Source organism: Callorhinchus milii, unplaced genomic scaffold, assembly GCF_018977255.1.
Source record: "Callorhinchus milii isolate IMCB2004 unplaced genomic scaffold, IMCB_Cmil_1.0 Scaffold2, whole genome shotgun sequence".
Lineage (NCBI taxonomy): Eukaryota > Metazoa > Chordata > Chondrichthyes > Chimaeriformes > Callorhinchidae > Callorhinchus > Callorhinchus milii.
In genome coordinates, this window is record NW_024704743.1 from 15,590,352 (window position 1) to 15,617,322 (window position 26,971).

Genomic DNA, 26,971 nt, shown 5'->3' on the forward strand with positions numbered 1-26,971 from the left:
GTGTGTGAGTGTGTATTTACATTCACAGAAATCCTTCTGGCTATAGATGTTCCAGAGTCCTGTTACTGGTTAGCATTAGAAATACTAAGAGAACTAATTCCCAGAGTAAAATTGATTCTACTGCTTCTCCCCATTACGCCCGCTGTCTCCCATTTAGCATGTTAGTTTCCTGACAGTAGAGTACACAGCGCTTAGCAGCTGGTTTGTGCAACCATCAGTCAGGAAATTGTATGATAAATAGCAGGTACGGGGGTTTAGTGGCATTTTGTTCTGCTTCAGCAGTTTTAGCCTGACTTTGGAAAAGTCATCATGTGGCATTTTGTCAAGGGTTACAACAGAAGATGGTAACGGTACAGTAACTTATTACACAGACACTTGAGTTATGATGTTCTCCAGATGTATTGTTCATGTGTAAATAATAAGTCACGAGATGGATAATTATGCTGGATCTAGTCACGCAGACCACTTCTAGCCGTACAGGTTGTCCTGAGCACACTGTGCAGCGATGATGGACTGTCTCTGTTTTGTGGCTCAAAGCTGCTGCGTGGAAACGGGGCAGAAATGAACGATTGCCGGAGGAGCCGAGTTCATTTATTTATAGTTGCATTCTGATAGTAATGAAATTCATTGGTTTTCTTCCATTTGTGACAGGTGAAGTGCCTGTGTATGTGTTCAAGCTTGCCTTTGGGTAATTTTCTTTTCTGTGAGAATTGTTAGCGAGATGCTCGTTCAACAGATTTTTAACATCCCAAGTGCTAATGTTAAAGGGTTTGCATGTTTAAGCATTTTCTTTTTAATATATTATAAACCCTTGCCATGTTGCGGTACTTGGCAAATCAGATTCCTCTGTTCTGATCTCAAGAGAGACCGTATATAACCATGAATTGCATAGTCGAAGGTAGAGCCCATCTCAATGGTGGTTTGCACTTGGGTCCAGTTCAGAACTCTTGACAACATGTGCCCTTCACATGCAGACTCCATTCTTTCACTGAACCAATGTTTGACCTGAGATTATTTTCAGCGACTGTTCTGCAGACCTAGATTGTGAGAAGGGGGGATGATGGGATGTGCGTCAGGAAAACCAGCCCTGTCCCTGTACACAGGTCTAATGCTATTTGCTGTCCAACTTCTTCATGGTGGAGCTTATGTGGGTGAATGCCAGCCCTTTTTGTTGTTGGTTCTTTGTTCTCAGTGTCCTTTCTAAGCTCCAATTCTAACGCCTGGAGTATTTTCCCTCACCAGAGCTCAGTGAGACTAGAAGTACAATTGTGAATATCTAGCAAAGAAATGTAGAGGATGCTTTACTGTTTGTTTTGATGACGGCCCACCATTGTGCGTCTCAAAGCAGCGTGAGAGCTTGCACCACCGCTGGTTACAATTCGGTGCTGGACTCTTTCATGTGCTGTCACTTGATGCTCTTCTAAGCTACCGCACTGAATACTGGATGGAAAGAAGTACAAACTATTTGGTTTTTATACTGCCGGCAGCAGCCAAACAGCTCAAAGAACTGCACAGTAATTACTGTCACTTGTAGAGACATTTTTTAATAGGGGAACACGGCAATGTTGAGTCCAGCAAAGTCACACAAAGTAGTCACGAGGCAATTAATCGAGAACAGGGATGGGCCAACTTGCAAATCCCATGCATAAAATCATCACCCTGTGGGCTGTAAATTGTCCATCCCTGATCTAGAGTTGGGTGGTACACTGCGAGAATGCCCTTCTCGTTTTGAATAGTGTCATGTGATCTTTAATAACCTTGGTTTAACGTCCCATTCTAAAGACGACATTTCTAGCAATGCAGCACTCTTCCATTTCTGTGTTGGAATGTCAGCCAAGACAAGGACAGTGTCCTGATGTGGCCATAGTACTATGCAGCATTCATCATTGCCTAATTGGCCTGTGCTCATTCTTGCTTTGGCTGATTTCACTGTCATTCTCAAGGATTGTTTGCTGGATTCAAAAAAAACTATCCCGCGTTCAACCTTCACCATCAACACCTCATCACACAAAGAAAAATACAACTTATGAAACTCAGGTTGGAAGTTCCTCACTTGTAAGTCAGAAGATTCAGTGATTTTTCACGTTGATGACTCAGTGTTTGAAAGATGTATTTGGGTTGCAGGCTCACTCCATTGCTTTGAATAAGAGAGTATCGTGAAGGAGATGTAGTGTCCAAGTCAGTTTTCAACCAATTTTACGGCCCTAAAAGAGCGAACATTTGTTCTTTTATTCTGGAAACTCACCTTAGTTCAGTAGCTTGCAGGGGTAAGGCTGCAGATCTCTATTGACGGCCCTGTACTCTAGTGGTATTTCACTGAGTGTACAACACAGGTCAAGGGAGGGACTCTATCTGATGCTGTATTCTGTGATTTGTGCTATTTTATGCAACTTGTGTTATAACGATAAAAATCCTTGCATTTGATAGAGCGCCTTATCACATCATTGAGATATCACAAAGTGCTTCACAGAAAATACTGTAAAGTGAATTGGCTGTGTATTTTGTGGGCAAAATGCCTCAACATGCTTCACAGGTAATTATTGCTGGGTGAAGCACCTCTCTTTTGTTGAAAATCAGGGTGACCATTTGCACCAGCAAGATAAACAAATGGCAATGGGTTACTCTGGAGGTTTGTTGGAGGGACATGGGCCTGACTGTTTACAGCTGTGCCACTATTGAAAGCATTTTGTGAAATTAATCTGAAATACACTGCCCCTGGCAGAATCATGGTATGTAGAGGTTTTGTTAAAGTAAAACAAATGTAGGCTTGTGTTACTCCTCCAAATACACTCACCGAAGGTGCACCGGTAACTTCTCTCCAATATACTTTGGATCAAAGTCTGAGCCCATGGTACAGAATCTATTAGTTTGTCAGCGCTGCTCTGCTTTTTACAGATCACCTGTGGATCTATTGCGTAGAAAGGCACCATCAAAGGTGCACATACAATGATGAAGCAGTTTGAGATTTGCCTCTAACTTTCTTGCCTTGCATTTTCTTTCATTTTACAGCACCACACCCGCTTTTCCCGTCCTTCCACCCGCCTGTTCCAATCGATGTCCGACATCACGAGGGACGTTACCATTATGACCCCTCTCCCATCGCACCGCTACACGTGTGAGTATCACCTGCACCAGAGCCTCTGTGTCTTGGATAACCTTGTTGCAGTACGAACTGCAGAAAAGTTTGTGGTATTATCGTTAAAGAGGGAATGTCAGCGTCACTTTGAAATCAAACCGAGAATTAGCATTTGTATCAAATTATTAAAAAAAAGTTAAATTAAAAAAATGTTATATATAATATATATAATGTGTGTGTTGTGAGTATGTGTGTGTATTATATATAATATACTGCATATAGGTAAGGAGATCAATTAATAGAGGACAAGACGGGTATTTGGAGTTGAGATACAGATGAGCCATGATCTAATAGAATGGCGAAACAGGCTTGAGGGGCTGAATGGCCTATTCCTGTACCTATGTTCCTAAAACACACAACTAACCTTTTTGGAGGAACTGGCTGAAAAGCCACTTTCTGATCCAGGCGGAGTGTGAATTCACATCAACAAAAATGCATGTGGGCAATGAGATTTTCGGCACCTTAGTGCTCTGTGATCAGCAGCCGAGCCCACACACCAGGTCCTGCTCCACAAGCCTGGGGCTCAGTGCCCCTGTTTTAATTGGGACCGGCTCGGTAGTGATGGCAACGGCAGTACGCTTTTTGGAGCCTATGTTAAGAGCAATCTGAAGCAGTTCAAGCATTTATTTAATTAATTACTCTCTCACATTCATGCCCACCTCTCTCACTCACTTGCACGCTCTGTCCCACACACCTCACACACTTCACCACATGCTCACAAGTACACAGAAATGATCAAGTTGATCAGAAACTATCAAATAGAATACTGTCTTGGAGCACTTGGACTCCTAATTGTGCTAAGGCTCTGTCCCTCCCCTTAACTCTTGAGTTTCTAAACTTTAATTGTACGTATATTGAGGGTCCGACACGATCAGGATCAGTAGCTCGCTTGAAAATCAAATTGATGATGACAGTCAATTCTCAATAGTTTGTTACAGCATTGAGTTTTATACATGGTAAATACAGCGAAAACATGGTTTCCCCAGGACATTGTGCAAATGCAAGAACTGTGGGCGCTTTATTCTTTCTTCACATTCTTTAAACAGTCTTATATACTCCTTTTTCTGTTTCATATAAAATTTTATTTGAATTTACTCAATTAACTGGAAGCATGTCTGAATAGCAGTTCTGAATATGACTAAAAGTGCACAATGGTCAGTCAGGAATATGTAGCTCTTAAATTTTGTACTAGAAGGAGAGGGGGTGAATGTTGCTTTCAGTATGGAGAGAGTTGTCAGTGCTGGGAATTGAAATGTCTTCTACTTGCCGTCGGTATTGCACTGTCGAGTAAAGGGAGAGGCAAAGTACATTTCCTTTTCCCTGCCTCAGCAATGTACTCAACAAAGCATTGAAGAAAGGCATTCGGCTCACAACCCTCTACACGTCTTGGCTTCCCCACTCCACCAGAATTGCCCACTCTAATCTCAATTCCCTGTACTTCTTCAATTGCTTTTTTAGCATTGTTACGGTCTCAACTTCCATGATCACTTTTGGCAAACCATTCTGTGTCCTAACAACCTTCAGAAGAGCACCTCTCTCCTCCCACATTTTGGTATGCAGTTTTGTTTTCCAAAACATTCAATCTCTCAGGCTTCCTGAGTGAAATTGACAGTTTAATGGCATTTAGTACTGAAATTGTGGCAATTTGTAGACTTTTGTCCACTAATACCTGGATTGAGTCTGTCCATACTCACTTCATGTGTATGCTTTTGTTTTCAGCCCATCAGCCTGGGTTTAATTCAAACAAGGTCCCAGAGGACTATTCAATCCCTTGAAACAGATTCTTGAGCTCTGTAAGGTATAACTGATCATGCCATAAGGAACGACTATTGAGCAATGCAAGTTACAGCTTCCAGAACAACTCATAAACTTTCTGTTTGTGGAGTCCTGTAGCTCAGTGGTTAGAGACCTGTGTTCAATTCCAGGCAGGGCGAAATCTTGGGCAAGTTTCCTTACTCCACACGCCTAATAATAATACCTCCAAAACCAAAAACAATAATAAATTGGTCATTTTCAATCTACGACTCTTTGTGGGACATTGCTGTGCGAAATTGGCTGCCGTGTTCGCCCACAAATATACAGTCAATTCACTTTACAGTGTGTTCTGTGAAGCGCTTTGGGACGTCCTCCCGACGTGAAAAGCGCTATATCAAATGCAAGGATTATTATTATTATTACTTTAAACTCTTGTGTAATACGTTGACATGCTCCCTCTTGTACTACTTAGGTTTACCCTGTTCTCTTTCTGAGGGTATATTATCACCAGGAGTTGTGTTGTATTCGAACACCTTTGCCTCATTAATTGGAGACACTTCTGTCAGCTTATGAAATATAGGTCACTTTATCAGAAGCTGCCCACTTTGTTAAAGAGTGAAGAAAATCCACTGTTAAAAGGGACAAATTGCCCTTCCCTCTCAAGATAGTTGTTGAATCCTGTGGTACAATAAGAATTGGGGGATGAGAGGAAATGCCCATAACATGTAATTCATTTTTCACATTTATAAAACTAACTGTTAAAACAATGAAAGTCTACTGTAACTCTGGATAATCTGTGATTATCATACTTTCAGCTTTTTCTTATATTAGGAGTGTTGCAAATAGTTGTACCACTGTGGCCGAGCCACATTCTTAAAATAACATCCCATTCAGGAATATAAGATGTTAGGAGCTAATCAGAAGAAGTGGAAATGCTACTGAGCTGGTTGAAAGATGATTACATGAGAGATTTTACTAAGGTTGCATTATGTTTGATATTTGTCATCATTATCGTTGATGTTGTTTTGTAAAGCCAGAGTCTCTTCTTAAGCAGCACTATTACCTATAATGAAAATTTTATGCTGCATTTCCACAGTCTCCGCTGTCTGCATAAACAAGCACTGTGTGATTGATGGGGATGTCATCTTAACAAACTAACAAATGTAATACAGCAATGGGCTTAGAAGAAGATAATAGAAAAGTGAACCAGAGTGCATTAGATAGGTAATACAAGGTACATTGAAGCTCGAGACAGAGGAAGATAAATTTACTATAACTGGACTTTGAATAACAAAGATTTATTTCTACTGTACAAAATGTCAGTACTTAAACATATACTTCAATGCATAGATTTTTATGGTAACTGATATTAATTGTGTTTATTGAGAAGCTGTATTGCGGATTCTGAGATGATTGATTGATTGATTGATTGATTGTAATCGATTTAAAAATTGTCGATTGATCTGTAATTGGGCCAGTCCATGCACACATTCCATCCACTCACCCAGAGAGTCCCCTCTGCAGAAGACTGGTGAGTGCCGCTGTGATAATGGCATGGTTGCCAAAATACATTTTCCATTGCTAGCTGAGCAACCAACATGCGCTGCATTGGATTAGGAAAGGGGTGTGTAGTGTAGGAGCTGCGTTCTGTTTCCCATAGTTAACGCTCCGTTGTGCAAGACACTGAATCCACGGGTAATGTGGAAGCTTGACATTTATAATTGAATCCATCAGAATATTGAATCATTATTCCCCCCAAAAACCACAAGCATATTTGATTTGGAGAACGCTGCACTCACACTGAATTCCATGTCGCCACCCTAAAATACTATTTGGTTGGCAAGTTTTGTTTAATCTTCGACTTTCTAAGGTATTGAAGTCTTCACTGAACTGCATCTTCACGCGTATAATCTCAAGCCATTCCTTTCGCTATAAAGCAGCACTTCCAACCTGGATGTGGGTTTATGCAATCCTAGAGGGGCTTTTTATCAAATCTATGTCCGGTGAAAGAATTAAAGAAACATTACTGTAAGCGTCAGGACAGCAGTTCTCTGATAGTGGCATTTAAATCTCTCCAGTGGGAAGTGTTACCATCAACATTTAATCATCTTTTTAAATCCAGCATCATTTATAAGGATGATCGAGCATCCTTATTTACCAGAAAATCACCTTTAATGCTGTGGGAAATGATTCATGTTATTCAGATGGCACACTTTGTACCCGTGGCAATCAGTTACACTGCAGTAATTATATGGACTCAGAAGAAAAAATGAAATTGTTTTAAAGCAAGTCCTCCTCAGTGAAGTAATAATTTTTAACACACTTAACGAAGAGCCTAAATTCATGCCTAATATTTTACAAATACTTTTCAGATCAGTCTCCTATTACTGACTTGTAATTAGAATGAGAGTTTGCCTGGAGCTAGGTAATAAATCTAGTACAATCTCTATGTACATTACAGAGAAATGAGGGTAGTTGTGTACTAAGCTCTAGGAAATCTGTGAGCAGGTTTTGCCACTGTCTGCATGGGCATCTCTAATGTTGCATCTTGAGGTCATTTTCTGCTGTTAAAGAATTCATCTGAAAGGGTTTACATGAGGCTGACTAATCCAGATAAAACCACATCTATTAGTGTATCAACAATATGGAACAGAATTAAATTAAAAGCTTGTAAAATGAAATATGTTTCGTATTAGCCACTTGACACTTAATTTGCCTCTGAATAAGGAAGGAAATCGCAAATTAACCTGCCTGTGTTTTTGCTAGGCAGGGCTTATTAGAGTTAATAATAACTGCAATTATCTCTGTGATAATATTAACCTATATGTGTATGAATATGTACTCAAGTGTGGCACCTCTGATGCATTTACGAGTCAAGTTTAACCATCACAGTGTGCTTTTGGTTCATTAAGCAGAATTGCACACGTGCACACCAATGAAAAACAGTGCTGTATAGCAGAAGGGGTTGTAGTTATGTAAAGGCTTTGAACTTTAAATATTTAACAAACATGTGTTTGCTTAAATTTCATTTTCTGTTTTTGTTTCTCATATATGTCATATGTAAAAGAACGAAGGGATAAAAACTTCAAATTGTTTTCAGTATCTCAGAGGAGGAGAACCAGCCTGCATATTCTCCATTCACTAAACCATACCAAGTATAGATTTTCCTTTTAGGATTCAATCTCCCAGGCATCTGCAGTGTATTGTAATGCATTTTGCTGATGGCTCCGTGGGACTGAGTGTGTGCATTGTCAGATTCAACAATAGTGGTGAAAGGGAGCAGTAGTTTAGTTTTCCTGAGCTTTTCTCCGAGGTACTTTTGGAAATGCAGCCTTTGGTTTGCTCGGTGGCAAAACCTTATTGATGATTTATTAGGCTGAATTTTTTTAATTATAACATACTTTGAGCTTCCAAAAGACAGGCATGCAAACAGTGCAACCACTCACTCTCCTAATCTAGGGTCTGATAAAGTATTAAAAGATGAGGATCGAGTATAAGTAAATCTGCAAAAAATTTTGAACAAACAGGATTGTAAATTGGGCATCATGGTGCTTTAAAAAAATTCGAAGGGACCACAGTAATTACTGTGTGGACACTGATTGAAACCTCTAGTTCTGTCATCAATAATAGCCAAAGAAGCCGTGACTATAAATAGCTTGTGTTAGTAGAAATGTGCAGCGGCTCCATGGACTAAATTCCTAAGTTGTTTGTGCTGCAGTCAGCAGTATTAGTTGAGTGAGCAGATATTGACTGAAACATTCACATTCAGTGAACCAGAATTAAGCTCGCTCTATAGAGGCCACCATTAAACCTGTTGCTGTAGACTGCGAGGAAGTGGACTGTGACAGGTTTCTCAAAACACAATGCCCCAACTGAGTTTTTAAAGGAAGACGTTTTCCAGCAGAGCAGTGCAGAGAGAAAATCTATTGTGTTGCTTTCATAGATTGTGGTATGTGAAGGAGAAACCCTTCCAACTTTGCTCAGCTGAACTTTGCTTTCCAAATTGCCAGAGTGTGGTTTGGATAAACCCACTTCCACTTTACCCGCAGCTGCAGGAGGTTTTACGAGGTGATTTCAAACACGGCGTCGTTAAATCTCTCAAAGCAAAGAGTGTGGCTGGTATCTGTGTGGTTGAGCCTTCCCGGTCGCCGTGACTTCCCAGATGTCCGCAGGCTCTTTAGTTTCACGTGTGCACCGTAAAGGGAAAGAAATGGAACGACCTGAGCTGCCTAATTCTTTATAAGCTACAAAAGATGACAATTTCTTAGCAATGTATCACTTTCTGTAGGATGTTTGTTCATTTACTTTTTCGGACCAATATTCGGGCAGTGCAATCAGAAATGAGAAGAAATAGGTGCAATCAAACTGATCACTAAACTGTGAGACTTTCATCACAAACAACACCACTTATTTGTGGGTTTAAATGGAGGATCGTTTAAATGTCTGCAGCTGCTTTACCTCTTCGGCAGATACAGAACAAATGTTGTTTAGAGATTTCTTTCAGAGAAACTTTAGCAGTCTCTATCCCCCTTCTCCTTTAACCCCCCTTCCCTTGCTCCCACCCTACAGCGTTATTTCGTTATATATTTGTGCAACACACAAGCAAAGATTTGATAGTGATGTCTGGTACAGTAGTTCCGTTTTGACCAACAAGACCAGGGCAAGATTAAAATTAAAAGTCGGCAGCCTCCCATTGAAACAATTTTAGGTTTTGTGAGAGGTTTAGTATAAATTTGATACTTTTAAAGAACAAAGTTTTTTTTTTGTGTGTGCTTTTTTTAAATAAAAGGCTTTGTGTTGGCCGTTCACGTCACAGAGCTGACATTGAAGGGCATGTTCATTTGTTGTAATTTGAGCGTTTCCAGAGTCTCAGCCAGAATACAGCATAGCATGCCTTCTGTGTTGGTTTTGAAGGAATGCTGAAGGGTGGAAGAGAAGGTACCATTTGTTGGACGTTTTACTGTATCTTGACTGGGGATGAACAAAAGATCTGGATTCAACAGACCTGGCTCAGGGTCATCAACATTTAGAATAACGTCTGCCCATTCCTATGGGCAGCTATGTTACAGTTTATGCAAAGTGGGTTTTGAAAAGGAATTAAGACTTCTGTCTCTACCTCAGGGTGACAACTTCAGTTCAAATCAAGGAGGCAGGGGAATCACCTTAAAAAAACTAAATAACGTTACTTGTGCAGTGTAAAACTTGCCAGATATATAAAGAATGCAAGCAGCATGTTTGAGAAGAGTTCCGTCAGATCTGAACCACTTGCTTATCCATAGTTGTAAATCTGTCGTTAAACCCAGACGCTCTGATCTGAGCAGGTACTTGATACTATATAAGGAAATCTTTACCACTGCGCAATTTCTGATTCATTCAGTACAGTACTTAGGATCATAGCAAGTTTACAGAATAGAAAGGGGCCTTTTGACTCATTTAGTCTGTGCTGGTGCTAGCTCCCTCACACTAATCACTTTGCCCTGTTCTTTCCTCTAGAGGGCACAGGTGAACTGAACCCTAAATAAATCTAGAACAAGGGGACACAGACTCTAGCTCAGAAGAGGGAAAAATAATAGACCATTTCAATTTAATTACTTTACACATGGGTGAATATAGTACAACCTCCATTTGGGTATGCAGGAGTGGTGATCCAATAACCTGAATGTCAGCCATCTTGTCTTCCTGCACACCCAGCTGTAAAACTAATAATCCTTACATTTGGTATAGCGCCTTTCATGTTGGGAGAATGTTCCACAGCACTTCACAGGATTTACTGTAAAGTGGGATGGCTGTGTCTTTTGTTATAACGCTGGTTGGGATTTTATTACTGCAGTATAATGGGGCTCTACACTGTGTGGAATCAGCTGCTCAGGGATCTGGTGAAAGCAGATTATTTGTGCAAGCAAATTCCAGAGTGAATTGGATACCTATTTGGAGAGGAATTCAAATCAGGGTTATGAAGGACTAGAGTATTGTTGGATTATTTAATTATTGTAGTCCTGTAGTGTAGTGGTTAGCGCGCTCACCTCGCAAGCGATAGAACCCAGGTTTGATTCCCGGGCAGGGCAAATCCTTAGGCAAGTTTCCTTACTCCATACACCTCTGTTTACCTCGCAGTAAGTAGGAACCCATTGTTCAAAAATTGGGAATAGCTTTTTGGAGACAATAATTACCCCCACTCCAAACAAAAATTTGATCACTCACTTCGTGACTGTTTGTGGGACACTGCTTGCACAATTGGCTGCCGCATTTCACCCACAAAATGCAGTCAATACACTTTGCAATATATTCTGTGAAGCGCTTTGAGATGTCTCAACAATGTGATAAGGTGCTATGTCAAATGCAAGGACTATTATTATTTTAATTTATTTTAGGATTTGAACAGAAGGGTCACATTGTTTTTCCCCAGTGCTCTTAAATTTTCGTACCCTCCAATATTAACTTTTTTGCTTAGAAGATTCCTTTTAAAATGTTCTACTCTGATACAACAATCATTTGCAATAAGATATTCCTGTTTCTAAGTCCCTCTTTGTAAAACAAAGGTTTTCTGACTGCCCTTCTTTCTCTTCTAATCCTCAGTGTTTGCCCTCTTGTTACTGATCTGCCCGCCATTCAATGGAAACACTTATAGTTTTGAAAACAACTCCCGCATTCCCCCTTAACCTTCTCTTACAATTGTATAATAATTCAAGCACTCCGAGGCACTACCCCACTTGAATGGCATTATACAAATGCAAGTTCCTGTTGTCTGAATTTTGAATGTTATTTTTTCATTCTTACTTAATAGAGCATCTGTGTGCATCTCTCTCTTTATCTTTTCCCCTTTTTTTTGATGTGCCGACCCGGTTTATTCTGAATCACTTTTCCCACTTTTGTAATACTATACTATCACTCAGTCATTTGAGGCTTGATATTCTTTAATCTTCCAAATAGCAATCTAATCTCTGTACATCTGTACAGCTGAGACAGCAGCAACAACAAGGACTTGTATTGATACAGCACCCTTCATGTGGGATAATGTCCCAGAGCATCCCACAGTGACGGGGTTGAATGCCGAGAAGGGTGAGGGGGAGGTGACTATAAGTGCAGTCAAAGGGGATTTAAGGCAGGATTTAAAGGCCGATAAGAGAGGGGGTTAGGCGGAGGGGTAAAGGAAGGGAATTCCAGAGGCGAGGGGTGTAGTCACAGCAACAGATGAGTGAAGTTGAAATAGCGAAGATGCCAACATTATATTAAAACATTTTAAATTCCCGACTGCCTGTCTATCTGTGCGTTTATGTTCAAGCAACTGCTACCTGCCATCATTCAGGCTGCTTCCTTCATCCTCCTGTAATGTAACAACAACAAAAAATCACATTTATATAGCGCCTTTCATGTCGGGAGGACGTCCCAAGGCGGTGGACAGTCAGGGATTTGGACTCGAGCAGGGTTTTGGATCAGGAGGGGTGGAGGGCAGGTAGGGGTAGGTGGGTGACCGACGACATGGTCGAAGAGGAGGGTCTTGAAGGAGGCAAGGGAGGGAGCAAAGCGAAGGGATTGTGGGATGGAGTTCCAAAGGGTGCATGCAGAGAGGCTGAAGGCCCGAGCGCCAATGGTGAGGCAGGCTGGGAGGGGGACATGGAGCAGGCTGCTGAGCAGAGGGAGCGGACAGGTTGATGTAGCGTTAGCAGGTCACAGAGGTAGGAAGGAGCAATGCCGTGGAGTATTATGTGACTCTTGGTGATTGGTTGTAGAGCTTCATTGAGAGAAACTCGGGAGCAAGTCTCCGGCCCACCGAGCTGTCCAATCCAAGCTACCGACACACGGACTGTAGCAGGCATGGGAGCGAATGGCCCTTGAAGCAGTGTGTGTGGAAAGGGCAGGGTTGGGTTTTACTGTAACATGTGCATGCATGTATTTAGAGAGTGAGTGAGTGTTTTTTAAAAAATATTTACTCTGCTGTGATCACCTGGCCTTAATATGGATATTAATCGATTTTTTCAGCATCCAATTGCTGAAAGCTTGTTTTTGTTTACTTTCTGAGTGAATATTGTGCTGGAACACCAGTGATGAATGGCTTTGCAGACTGCGGTTCAGTGTCTGTGCTGTTTGCTACTGTGGAGGTCAGAGTGGGAAGCAAGAGGCTGATTTGAGTAGCATTTGGGAAGTTTAGGAAAGAGGATCCTTGACTTTTTTGCCCAGTTGGATGTGGCAATGGCAGAGCAGTGCTGTTGCTGCCGTCTCACCTCTTAGGGTAATTAAATATCTTCCTCTTCGACCACGCCTTCGGTCATCCTCCTATCCTCACCCTTCCTACCCTCCATCCCTCTTAATCCCAGCCTCAGCTCGGGTGCATATCCTTGACTGTCCAATGCCTTGAAACTGTCCACGTCCTCCCAACGTGAAAAGGTGCTATACAATTGTAAGTTGTCATGTTGACAAATGAAACCCGTGTGTCACCTCAGAAAGAGATGGTTTTGTGTCAGTGATGCTTTAACCACAAAAGGTTTAAGGGCAACTCGCTTGCATCTGCCCTGTCAATTGGGGCCTCGCAAATAAAATGCTTTATTACTACTTAAAGGGGGAGCAAAATAGATGGCTGAATAGTCCTGCACATCCCTTCCTCTCAGCCGTATCTCTGAGGGATTAAAACTCTGCCCAGTGTGATACGATCCTTGAAACCAAAGGGCGGAGGGCGTTACTGCACGGTCGAAGACACTTGTGTAAGCCTGGAGCAGTACTTTGTCATCCAGCAGTGCTTCCATTATACTCCTGGGTCAAGTGGGATTTTGCTTGCAGCCAAGTCGGGGGAACTATTCTCATCCATTTTGGGGTTGTCTTGCATTCCGGGCTTTAGTGGTGGCCTGCAATGGTCTCTTGCCCATTAATGCCACCTCAGGCTCTGCCGATTGATGGTGCAACATACTTTTGCAAGTTGCACTCAGCATTTCAAGCTGAGGATGTGACTCTATTGCACGCTCGTTGCCTGCTCTCCCTTGTTAGGAAGCAAGCCCCCCCTAGAAACAACACAAACTGTCATTATAGAGTCCCCAACGTCGTGTTTTTACAGCTGCCCCTTTCAAATTTGCATTGGGTTCTGAATTTAATTTGCAGGTTGTACCAATTTGGGGGATTAAGCGTTAACTCAAAAAGCCGCGTGTGAGAAGGCGAAGGGGTGGGCCACGCAGTAAAGGGGTTTAGCAGAATTGCATCAAAGACTTTCTTAAAAACACAGGAGAGAAGGATTTACAAACTACAGTATTGCCTTTGAACAGCGAACATGTCCCTTTATGGCGTTTCTTAAAGGAATATTTAGCGAGTGCTTCATAATATTTTTTTTTACCCGTTCATTGATGTTTTATTTCTTGAGAGGCTTCTTTGATGAGTTTTGCCATATCCAGCTCCTGAAGGTTGAATGCATTGGCGCGTGAGAAGGGCCAGCATTTGACTGCCTTTGTTTTCTTTGCCGAACTGTTTATTTTTCTTTCTTCCCACGCTGTTCCCTGGCCTCACTTTGACAACTGCGTTTCTGCATGATTTACATTCCTCAGGGCTCCCAGTCTCCTAATTCTTCCAGCTGATTTGCTTTTTGCTTGCATGATTACTTCTTCCCTCCAACTTTTGGTTGTCCCTCAGTTATGAGCTAGTTGCTTTGTGCCATCAGCTAAACTCTCAAGTCAGCTTGATTCTGTCTTTAGCACATGCCAATGCAGTCACTTTTGTCCTCAGAGATAATGTCTTTTTGAAGAGGGTGGACCGTTGGGTGGGAGGTGGGAGAAGTATGTAGGAGAAGTGATGGAAGTAAATGTGCTTTGAATGAATCTGGTCCTTGTCCAGAGCACAGTGCCGCTGGTCCTGTGTTCTCTCTGTACCTGAGTGCTGTGAATGATGTTGTGAATAATATGAATAATGCAACTTGTAGATGATTTTGAAATCACTTTATCTGGATGGGTTCAAAAGAGTTTAAAAGGTAACTTTCGGTGATTCAAGAAGCGAGTCCTGCACCTCCAGCTGGCTTCTCAGAAGGCCCTGATTGCAGTGTGTGTGCTGAATTCAATTGCTATGGCGCAAATGGAAGAACGAATGGAGAAAAACTGCCTTAAAAACTTAAAATAGGAAGCTTTAATTTCCTCTCTTTAAGGAGAGCCATGGGTTAAATATAGGCTCTGTATCATTTCCGTTGGGTCCTAAAACCCACCATGGTACCAGAGTAGTAATGTTTCAAAAGGCCGGTCACTTAAACAAATTTCTTAGCCTCAAATTGAGTCTTGAATAATCTCTGACTCCGGAATGCACTTAGAATTTTTGCCTTTGATATTTCAAAGTGCTTCACGGGATTTTACTGTGAAGTTGAGTGACCATGTATTCTATAGGCAAATGCCACAGTAAATTTTGCATATAGCAGTGGCCCACAATCAGTCATGAAGTGAGTAACCAATTTTATTTGGGGGATTGTTGGCCAGAACACTAGAAGAAATTCCTTTCTCATTTCGAATAGTGGTATGGGATCTTGAATAGGCAGGCGGGACCTCGATTTAATGTCTCATCTGAAAGATGATTTAATGTCTCATCTACAAAGCAGAGCTCCCCCCAGCATTGAATTGAAGTGGTAGCTGAGACTGTGAGTTCAACCTCCTGATGTGGGTGGGGTTTGAACCCACAACCTTTCAACTCAGTGGTAAGAGTGCTACCTGCTGAGCCAGACTAACCTTAATACACATACTTTTATTACAAAAAAAATCACTGGATTTAACTCTGTTACGTGATTTACAGATTAAACATTGGAACCAAAAAGGTGTATGATGTGAAATACTGTAGCTGTTTTTATTTTATTTTCTCTCTCCTCTCTCTCTCTGTCCCATTCCTAAACCAGGAGGCTGGACAGAAAACTTTCTTGCAACTCCTTTGTCTGCTTCACTTTTGATCTGAATCCTAGGAGGCACGTAAAAGAGAATGGATTCTCTCTCTCTCTTGTTTCTTTCTCCCCATCTGATGCCTTACCTGGAGAGGCTGCCTGAGATCAGAGGCAACCTATGTTGGACGTGTAGGTCTGAACCAGAGTGTTCCTGCCCATAGTGTAGCACTATCTCCTTTATTCCTGAGTTGTATGAGATGAGGAACAGGAGGAGGCCATTCAGTTCATTGAACCTGTTCTGCGATTTTTTTATTAGATCATGGCAGATCTCTTAATCTCATTCCCCCGCCTTTTCCCTATCTCCTTAATGCACAAATTTCCCAAGTCTCTATCTCGCTCTCATTAAAATGTTCGCTTGCAAAACACATAGCCACTATACCTTGCAGTAAATCCTGTGAAACTCTTTAAAAAGTGCTATATCAAACGTAAGGGTTATTATTATTTATAAACATCGCTAGTGGTTCTCTCTGTGTGGCATTCTGGGCAGCGAGTCTGCAGTCTCACGACCCTTTGTGTGAGGAAATGTGATTTACCTTTCACTTTTAAACGCATTTTCTGCTAGAGAAATGACATGGTGGTTTGGCTGCCTTCAGTGGTTGGTGATTTGTACTTTCGAATGCATGTCGGCAACAATTATGTCATTTTTTCTTATTCTGCATCCGTCCAAGCTGGCAAATTTGTCCCATAATGTCTTTCCGCTTGGACACAAGTTCCAAGTTGTGATTGTGAGATGTGAACATGTTGTTAGTAATGCCTGGTGCTTTTTGCATTTCTAAATGTCGTGGATGTAAGGAGGTAACCAGTGGCCAATGCATACATCCATCTCTGTGGTTAAACGTTCACCTGCTTAGACCAGCCATTGACCAGTTTTATCAACTTGTAGTGCCCCAAGACAAGAGCTCCAGTTTGTCAACTCGGTACCATTAATATATACTATTAACAAGCAGTGTAACCTTTTCTCACTGAAATGTCTTCTACCTTAAGTTAACAATATCTTTACGACTGTGCCCTTTTATTTGAAAGGTTAGTGTTTTGCCCTGTTTTAGAACTTGGGTAACGAAAATGCAGTTCTGTAACAAATTCAGAACCATTCACCCTTATTCCCTCTTTTTTTCCTCTTTCCTCATTCTGCTGCGGTTGAATGTTCAGTTTTCTGCAGTGCATGATCTTACCCTTCAAGCCAGTGGTGGATGGTGGCAGACCAACATAAGAGAGGAGCTGTTCGCTGCTACTGCAGTGGCTCTTTAAGCTTCCTGTGAACGTTTATAAGATGGAGTGAAAGTTGCTTGAACGAGCTGCTTTCTCACAGTGATGAGCTGGAGTAGTGCCTCTGCACTATTGTGATGTCGAAATCAGAGAATGCAGGAATTTTTCAGCTTAATCAGAGCGGAATGAGTAATAAAGACTTGAGTCCATTTGCTTCAGCTTTCTTCGTGTCAGTTCTTTTTTTAACTGGTTAAATCTGAAATATGGTTTGCTCAGTGATCTTTGCTCAAACGCCCTGAATTATTGGGCTAATACTTCTTTGTTTAATGGCAAAAACGAATAGCACCGCGATTGTAATTGGGGGTTTGAGTGACCCCTTTACAAAGTGCTGCTTTCAAGCTATTTTTCTTTTTTCCGGCACAGAATGCCAAAGGAATCTCTTTCTGTAATTCCCAAATAAAGGATTAGGAACCGTGCAGTGAGTTAGCCAAATTTATTTAGAAAAGAGAACTCTCTGGCAATGAATGAAATGACAAAGAAAGAAGAGAGTAGGTCACTTGCCACTTGCAATTGTATGCGTGCGGATCAGTGGGACAGCTACTCAGATGGCAAGACTTCATGATTAATGGCGTTTATTCTTGACAGAAGCCCCTTTATTTATCTGCAGTGCAGTTTAGTGATCTTATCGGGCTCCTGAATGAAAAATATTCAGTCATACCAATATTGCAGTGTAAATTGAGTAGAGTCACTTTTTATTCTATCTTTGAGCCTTATCGTCTGCACAGTAATTTGCTTGCAGAGGCTTGATATGGAGAGGCAGGATTTAGCTGTACTTGACATAAAGCTGCTTCAATTTCCACTAAAAGGTAGAGCTGCTCTCCGAAATATATGGGAGATGTCTCTCACCTCGGAATAAATGCTGATAAGTATTTCATTAAATATGTAAACAAGTAATAGCTGTGAAGTGTTAGACCTTCCTGAAACTCAACCACAAACCCACTTGGAGCTTGTTTGCATACATCGCTTGTAGTTTCATTTTCTTCCAATCAATCATCATCCAATTCCAATCAGCATACAAGCAGACACTATCATTCATCCTGGGAGTAATTTTTGAGCTGGACACACCAAGCCTATAATGACCATACAGCACATTAGTCACTGCGATAACGGCCAGCGACACCCGCTGAAAAATTCTCCACATTCCCGTGACGTGCTCGGAAATGAGAACAAATGTTAAACAAATGTTTATTCGATTAGCTAGTTTAACAGCATTAAGTGTGAGGCGACTGGTGACATTTAAGTGACTGGATCTTTTGGAAGTGCAGTTGCTCGTGCACATCCTCACATTAATGTGGCATTGACATGCTGGTCTCTAACATTGGGAGAGGCTTTTGCAATATGAAGAGTTTCAACAACTCAAAGATTAGGGCTTTGCAGCTGTGAAATGCAGCGAGACGTAACCAGCCAGCGAGGAATTCAAAGGGTTCCAGAAAATAAAGCTTTGTTCTCTTCAGCTTTGTTTGTTTAGCAGATGTGTCAAATCCCAGTAAATATGAGCCTGCTTGACCCTTGTTAACCCTTTCAGAACTGTGCCGCTGTAGGTGCAATGCAACAAGATTTGAATGCCCATATTCATTTAAATGATGCCACGTCATGATCTGTGCCTGACCTCATTGAGTTATAATGTGCAGTGATTCTTCCTGTTTTACACATTAACCTTTTTGTAACCCGAAATCTTTTCTTATTCTGCTGCAAGTCAGGCATCTATCTATCTCTCTATCTACATTGGCATCTACCTGTGGTCATTTGACCCTATTTGCTTTCTTGTTGCCGGAATAGTGGGACGTCCTCCCAACGTGAAAGGCGCTCTATAAATGGAATCTTGTTGTTGTAGTGATGTCTCAGGTGAAGAAATAATGCCTATCAACTTACCCCAGGGACTAGGTAGTGCAGTAGGATAGCATGTGGTCCTTTCCCCTTTAGGATATAGACTTGAATGCAAAGCAGACTGACCTGAAGAAGGCTTCCTCACTGCAGGAAATAGGGGTCAAATTGCCCTTGTAACCAACAGGACAGCACTACCAGCAAATTAAAACTGAACTAGCAGTGTCACTTAGAGAACCTGTATGAATAGGCTGTGTGGGAAATGGCAAATTTGGTTCCAATGGTGCTCTTCTAAGGCTGGAATACAGGCACATCATTGGGAAGTAATACAGGGAGCTTTATGCTGCATTTGGTCAGGTTTTCTATTCGTAATCTGTACAAGGTGTAAAAAGGGTTCAGGCTTGATGGGCTTTCTTATTATTTTTCGACCATGCCAGCGGCCAACCCCTTCCCCTCCCCTCCCTTCTCCCCCCCTGATCCCAGCTCGGGTCTGAAATGCTGTACACTGTCTAGGGCCTTGAGACGTCCTCCCGACTTGAAAGGCGCTATAAAAATGTAATTTTGTTGTTGTTGTTGTTGAATGGCCTCCCCTGCTTTTAAATGTCACCAAATTAGGCTTTAAACCTCCTTATAAGGAGATTCTGGTGTGTAGTTGCACATGCTGGTAAGAATCTGTACTTTCTTAGCATTCAACAATTTTTATTTTCATAAAATTACACATCAAAAATATTAATTTAATTTAAAATTAAATCTGCAGTGCCACATTATGAATCTTCACAGTGTAAGAGCAATTTGTCAGTTGTAAATTGTTAGTTGTAAAAAAAANTTGGATTGGTCACTCAATCCATGACTGGTTGCTGTGCGCAATTGACTGCCGCGCTTCGCCCACAAAACACACAGTCACTACACTTTACAGTACATTCTGTGAAGCGCTTTGAGACGTCTTGAAGACATGATAAGATACCATATCAAATGCAAGGATTATTATTATTCAGTTTCCAAGGAATGGCCAATCACCTTGATGATCACAGAAATTCATTAAAAATTGTCAAAAATACAGGAAGAATTGTAGTTGACTAGTTAATAAGAATTGAATGATCATTAAGCCTGACTAATAATTAGATTGAACAACAGAGATTGGTCAGGGAGGTACATTTATAGATGATGCCAGCCATTCATACTTGTAAGACTAAAGTCGATAAGAGGATCTGTGTACATTTTGTACTTCTAGTTTATAGTCTTGTTACTTTTAGCTTTGAGCTGCAGTGCACCTTGAGTTGTGTCTGGCGGAATGGCTTATACTGATGGTGAAGCCAGTTATAAAATAAGTCGATTGGATTGTTAGTGATTCCACACTGCCACCTTACAGTACTGGTGGTTCCTGGGACTGGAAAAGCACTTGAACAGCGGAACTACTAGAAAGAGGGGCCGCAATGTAAACTGCATTTTCTCCACAGAAACATCTTTGTATGTTCGGCTGACTTGCAAAGCTCCCATCCACTGATTCCCAGCCACTCCCATCTTGTGCACTTCCACCTGTCCATTCCCATGCCGTGACTCCTACCCGCAACTCCCACCAAGACCCAATATCTTGTGAATCGGAAAGACGTGAGGGTGTTTCCTGAGCAGAAATGTGGCTGCTGACAAAGCTCATAATGTGTCAGGTGCTTTGCGTGGCGATCACCTCATTCCAATCATTCCCCCCCTCCCCCCACACCATGCAAATGGGAGAGAGACAGTGAACTGTGCGAGCATCGTCCTGAAGGATGGGTAAAACATGGGTGTAACCTGAGCGAGATTTAGCATCACGTTCCAGTATTCACCATTCTGAAGAACTTAGAAAAGTATTTTGTGTGTGTTGCTAAGTCCTTTTTAAGGAAAGAAAAGGTTTTAAACTTAGTAACAAAGGATTAGTATTTTTGTTGGGTCAGAAATTAAGTGGGGTCTTTCTTGAGTTATACGATTGTGTGGGCGGAAGCTTTGAGAAGGCCACGCTACTTTGGGTATTTATGTATGCGAATTAGCTGACTTGCCATTTAAGAGGAATGGAAAGCAGTCGTTTCTAATTAGTGGTTTAAGTCATCTGCAGAGTAACTGCGGGAATGTCGATCAAACTGTTAGGTGCAATTAGTTGCACCATTTCAGTAACGAGGCCCCGAGTTTGTAAAATCTGTTCCTGCACTTGCACGGGTCGGCAGAGATCTCACCAGGAGCATGAAAAATGATGCACAGAATTACATATAATAATTCTTGGATTTGATATAGTGCCTTATCAAATCTTTGAGACGTCTCAAAGCGCTTCACATAATATACTGTAAGGTGGATTGACTGTGTATTTTGTGGGTGAAATGCAGCAGCCAATTGCACGCAGCAGTGTCACACAAACAGCCATGGAATGAGTGAACAATTTTATTTGGATGGGTTGTTGGGCAGGACACCAGGAGAAATTCCCTTCACTTTTCGAATAGTGCCATGGGATCTTTAACGTCCAGCTGAACAGGCTGGTTTAACATCTCACCCGAAGGACGGTACCTCCGACAACGCAACACACCCCAGCACTGCATTGGAGTGTCAGCTTAGATTATTTGATTCCAAGAGCCAACTTGGAGGTTGAACACAAAACCTTCTGACTGAGAGGCGAGATTACCACCACTGCACCCGGCTGAGTGTGTCACTGAGTGTAGCTACTGAACCAGGGAAGGGATGAACTTTATCACCTTTCTCAGGGTCTAATTTATAATATTCGTTATAAAGCATTTGCAAACAGTGATTGTGTGATTTGTAATGAATTCATTAGAAGAATCACAAATTCATTCAAAAAAATCAAGAATTTGCAAGAGAAATTGAGAATTCAACAACAATAACTTGCATTTATATAGCGTCCCGGAGTGCTTCACAGTGGTGGAGTATGACAATGAGCTAGTGGGAGATGGAGAGGGGCGGTGACCATAAGCAGGATCAAAAAGGGAGGCTTTATGTGTAATTTGAAGGTGGAGGGAGGGGGCAATTCAGAAAACAAATTGATTATTTTTCAGGGCAACCATCCCCCTTACTGATCTGAATGTGCCGGCAATCTACCCATATAGAAAGGATCACGGGCACCTTCACGGGAATCAAACGGACTTCTTAGGATGGCACTCTGGGACTATCAACAAGATTAAAGGGTACATTAGAAAAAACCTGTACACAGAGGGTGGTTGTAGTTTTTATCACAAGTTGAAGCAGAGTCTACAAATTCTTTTAAAAGGCAATTGGTTCAATGCTTGAGGTCAAAGATTAATAGAGGGTAAGGAAAGATCCTCACCTTGTTTACAGATTGCTTTGTGCCCTGGCACCTCTCTATCCGTCTGACTTGCTTAGTCCTCACTCCACCACCCATTGCCTTGGCTGGCTCTAGCCTCCTGCTTGTCCCTTTTGCTCTCCACTTCACCATCGGCTGTGCTTTCAGCCGCTACATCCTGAAACTATGGAACTCGCTCCCTCAACCCCTCCGGCTTGTTCCCTCCTTCCCCATTTTCAGATCAAACCTGAAAACCTTTCACTTCGACTGTGCTTATGGTTATCTCCCCCAGTTCGATGTCGAACTATGACATTGTTAAGCACTCCGACAAGCTACCCCGCGTGAGGGGCGCTATATAAATGCAAGTTGTTGTTGTTGAGCAGGATTACATTGGTCCACACAGGAAGGGGAGGGAGATAAAAGACTCAATGGGCCCAACAGATTATTTCTGTGCTGTCCTGTTCTGTGTTTTATTAATCAGCTTCGATGCTGAGGAGCAAATCTGATCTAATTTTAGACATCCACAAAGCTGGATTTCTGCCAAAGGAGCCTCATGGTGTCTGACAGACATCTCCACAGGAAGAAGAGTTCCTTCCCCAGACGGCTGGTCCTTTTTTCACACTTTGGCAGTTTCAGAATTGACGGTCCTTAATCTGACCTCTCTGGCTGCCTGAAGGCAGCTCGAATGAGTGCTTCCCCATCCCTGTTGCCAATATCAGCCTACACTGTCTCCCCTCCCTGCGTTAGCTTAGTCGAGTGGGCGAATGTCTTGCTCCCAAGGCTGTCAGTCAGTCAGTGCAGCTCCAAACCAGCTGCTGAGTGTGTGAGCCTGACTCCCTGACCCCTCACTCTCAGTGCAGGAGGACTTGAACTGGCTACTTCCTCACTTACTATAATGTGACTGAAATCAGGAACCCAGGGCAGGAGCCATGTTGTTGCCATCGACCTATAACCAACCACATCCCAATATTATTTATTGGTGCTTCAAATGCCAGCTTCATCTGCCCCTCCTCCATCTTCCCACTTATGTTTTAATTAGATTTTGTTCTTAACAGTGAAGGGAATTTGGTTCAGTTCAGTCCTTTAACGTCTCTTTATTGGGACGTGTTTCAGAATCTCTGAAATGAAATGAAAGACCTTCTTTGTAAATTTTCCAGAACAGAATTTCCAGGGCAGGGTTAAAGCATGCAAACATTTTTTTTCCTTTCTAATGAGGGTCTAGTCAGAAGTTGTAACTGGAATTAACTTTCCAGACTGGCTTGAGAATACTAACAGCTATTTCTCATATTCAGCTCGTTTGAAGTGTCGAGTTAATATAAACAAAGACTGTGTTTAAAATTTTCCCTAGTTCAGACGGCAACACCTAGAGGCCACAAAAAGAGGCCACAAAAATCAGCCATTAAAATTGGTGCCCACATCATGATTCATGAATAATAATAATAATCCTTGCATTTGATATAGTGCTTTATCACATCTTAGAGACGTCTCAAACAGAAAATACTGTAAAGTGAATTCACTGTGTATTTTGTAGGTGAAACATGCCAACCAATTGAGTAAAGCGGTGTCCCACAAACAGTCGTGCATTGAGTGACCAGATTATTATTATTACTTTTTTAAAGGGATTATTATCCCCAAAAAGCGAGCCACCAATCAACTAACAACTGGGTTCCTACTTACTGCTACGTGAAAGGTGCTATACAAATGGAATTTTGTTGTTGTTGTAAACTGAGGTGTGTGGAGTAAGGACACTTGCCTGAGGTTTCGCCCTGTCCAGGAATCGAACCTGGGTCCTCTTGCTTGAGAGGTGAGTGCTTGGACGAATACGTGTAGAAAAAGGTAGCTCGGGAAGTTGGGCTGAGCTCCCCTCGCCTGTTCAATCCACCACTTACAAACACATTACACTGGAGTGTCTCCCTCCACTGCTGAAGAGTCAGTCCATTTCTTTGCTGTTACAATGTTGCTGTTATGAATATAGTTATATAAAGAGTAGGGAGTTTCTCCCATTGTCCCGACCAATGATCTCCCAGATAAAATTGCTCATTCCCTTCATGGCGATTTGTGGGGCAATGTTCTGTTCAAATTGGCTGCCGCATTGGTCTCTACAAAATATACAGTCACTACACTTCACAGTAAATCCTGCGCAGTGCTTTGAGACATCATCCAGATGTGACAAGGTGCTATATATCAACTGTAAGCAGTACTATTAGCATCAATTCTGAGTTTTTTTTAAAAAAGCACAAGGTTGTCTCCAAGAGATACAAATCTGGGTTATTGTAAGATCTTTAGGTGTCAGCCAAAGTAAATGAAACAGTTTCACTGGCAAGCTGAATGGCTGTATTCGCCAGATCTCTTCCTCTCTTGACAGTAAAGGTTCTGGGGCATAGAGTGTTGGCACACCTGGGTTAAATTTTTTCTCTTGACGGGTACTTTTACGCTGTCGGTCACTTCTCTCGGCTCTTTCAGCGGGTGGTACGGCAAGGTTTTCAAGTCGGCTGGCATATTGGTGCATTTCCTTCCGTTCTGCGATGGTTGGCACAGGTTTAAACAGAAGCAAAGCTAAATGTCAACAGATTGTTACAGTGCGGCCAGCTGGAGAACGCCAACCACATTGGTCAAATATGGTTGACAGCATGATTACAGCCTATGAAAGTGCCAAACACACCAGCGTGCCAAGCAGACCATTAAATCTGGTTGGTGTCTCAGGTGAAGTTGACTGATTTAGAAGGGAAAAGGAATGGCCTGTTACCAAATGGTTTAGTTTGGTGGACAGCCAAGTCTACTTTAATCTTCTCCAAACTGTTTGAAGTAATACTGTTGATGAAATCTGTGGCAGATTTACATGGCTGTCACTGTTATGATATCCGTGAATTGACCCTGGTTTACATCGAGGGATTGTCTTGCATGCCAAAAATTCCTGCTGACAATGGCTCTTTCCAATGGACTTGAAATGTGTCAAACAATTCAAGTTCGCATTCACCTTCCTTTGCAAAGCACAGTATGTTTTCGAGCAGTGCAGTGTTCGATATTGATCCTTTGCTTGTAAGTTTTAAAATGCCACATTTGTAATAGAGTTTAAAAGATGAGGTGCCCTCGTGGATCTTCAGATTTTTGAGTTTGATAACTGAAATCTGAAATGTTTTATTATATTGCAAGTAGTGGTGGAAGAGGAGGGCTGGATGGGGGGTTCCAGGCACCCTGAGAATGTACGTTTACAAACAACTTGGTGGAGGAATAGGAAACCGAAACTGCTCAATACAGAAAGGAAAGGGAGAGGAGATGGAGCACAGATTCACTTCAAGCTATTCTCTGCAAATTTTTCCATATTACTTTCAATAGCTTTGAGAAGGTTACTGCAGACTTGATAATAATAATATTAACCCTTGCATTTGATATAGTGCCTTTTCACGACTTTAATAATAATAATAATCCTTGCATTTGATATAGTGCTTTTCTCGTCTTCTAGACGTCTCAAAGCACTTCACAGAATATACTGTAAAGTGAATTGACTGTATATTTGTGAGCGAAACATGGCAGCCAATTTCGCACAGCAGTGACCCACAAACGGTCATGGATTGAGTGACCAAATTGTTATTGCTTTTTTTTTCTTGAGGATTATTATCAAGCGTGTAGAGTAAGGAAACTTGCCCAAGGTTTCACCCGGCCGGGAATCGAACCCAGGTATCTCGCTATTTGAATTGTGGTTGATTTTATGAAAAGAAACTTCAAAGTGTGGTGGGGGGGTGGGGCGAGGTTCCTTTGATGCTCTCTGATTGTGAGATAAATGAAGGACATTCAGTAGAAATGAATTTCTCATGTTTGCCGTGGAGCAGTTTGTGCTTACACACACAGGCGATCTGCTGAAGGTGAAGCTGAAGTGTCTGATGTTAATGGTCCCTGCCTTCTTCAAGGCCTGGCTCAAGACCCTCCTCTTTGACATTGCCTTCGGTCACCCTCCTACCCCTACCCTCCACCCCAACCCTGAAAGGCGCTATACAAATGTAATTTGTCGTCGTTGTTGCTGAAACCAGTGCTTTGCTGCTGGGATAAAGTAACATCCTGCCCGCTGCTTGGCGGCAATATTTAAATACCACAAGGTTTTGATCAGCAGCCCACAGTTGCATTAATTAGCTCCTTAGACTCATTAGTTTTCCAGCCACTTTTTGGACTGTACAGAGTGATCTAGAAATAAAAGGTGCCGAAGAGAGTGATAAATAGATACTTGTAGATGAAGATATTGGGGTGTAAATTAATCATTTGATGTGATTCTCACTGATAATAATTATAAGACTGTGGGACAATCTGGGTCCTGGCGATAATCCAGTTGATAACTGGCTGTGGGTGAATGTGATCTGAGTTGTTCCAAGCAGTTGCTCAGAAATGTACTTGCAGCAGCCATCTGAACCTGCTGCCATTGCAATTCCCCGGCATTTCATTGATGGTGCGGGGAATACCAGCTTTTAAAGCCAAGTCAAAACTGAGTATTTCCTGAACTGAAGCAAACGGGTCCAAAGACACTAACGGCTCAATGGATGCCAATAGCACTCATTTAAACAACGTGGACAGGGACAGAGATGTTCAGTCCACTTTGACCTGAGAATTGTGTTCTCAGGTTTTAAATAATCATACCCCATCTGATCAGACTTATGTACAGATAAGTTCTAATCAAAACCATTTCCTCTGCCTAATAATAAATATATTGCTTTTGAAATTCTTTTCCACTATGATTGTAGTAAATATCATGCAACAGGATGAAAGTGGTCTGTTTAACTTGGAACAACAACACATTACATTCTATAGCGCCTTTCACGTTGGAAGAATG

The 26,971-nt window shown here is 41.8% G+C and overlaps 1 protein-coding gene across 8 annotated transcripts in view; it reads left to right on the plus strand.

Moving 5' to 3' along the window:
* Window positions 1-26,971, plus strand: part of LOC103181539 (transcriptional activator GLI3) — a 219,517-nt gene that overhangs the window by 131,521 nt on the left and 61,025 nt on the right. For all 8 annotated transcript variants that reach the window (XM_042331867.1, XM_007898098.2, XM_007898100.2 and 5 more), the window contains one exon: window positions 3,010-3,115. In XM_042331867.1, the coding sequence (XP_042187801.1) occupies window positions 3,010-3,115 (106 nt within the window). The remainder of the gene's footprint in view (window positions 1-3,009; window positions 3,116-26,971) is intronic.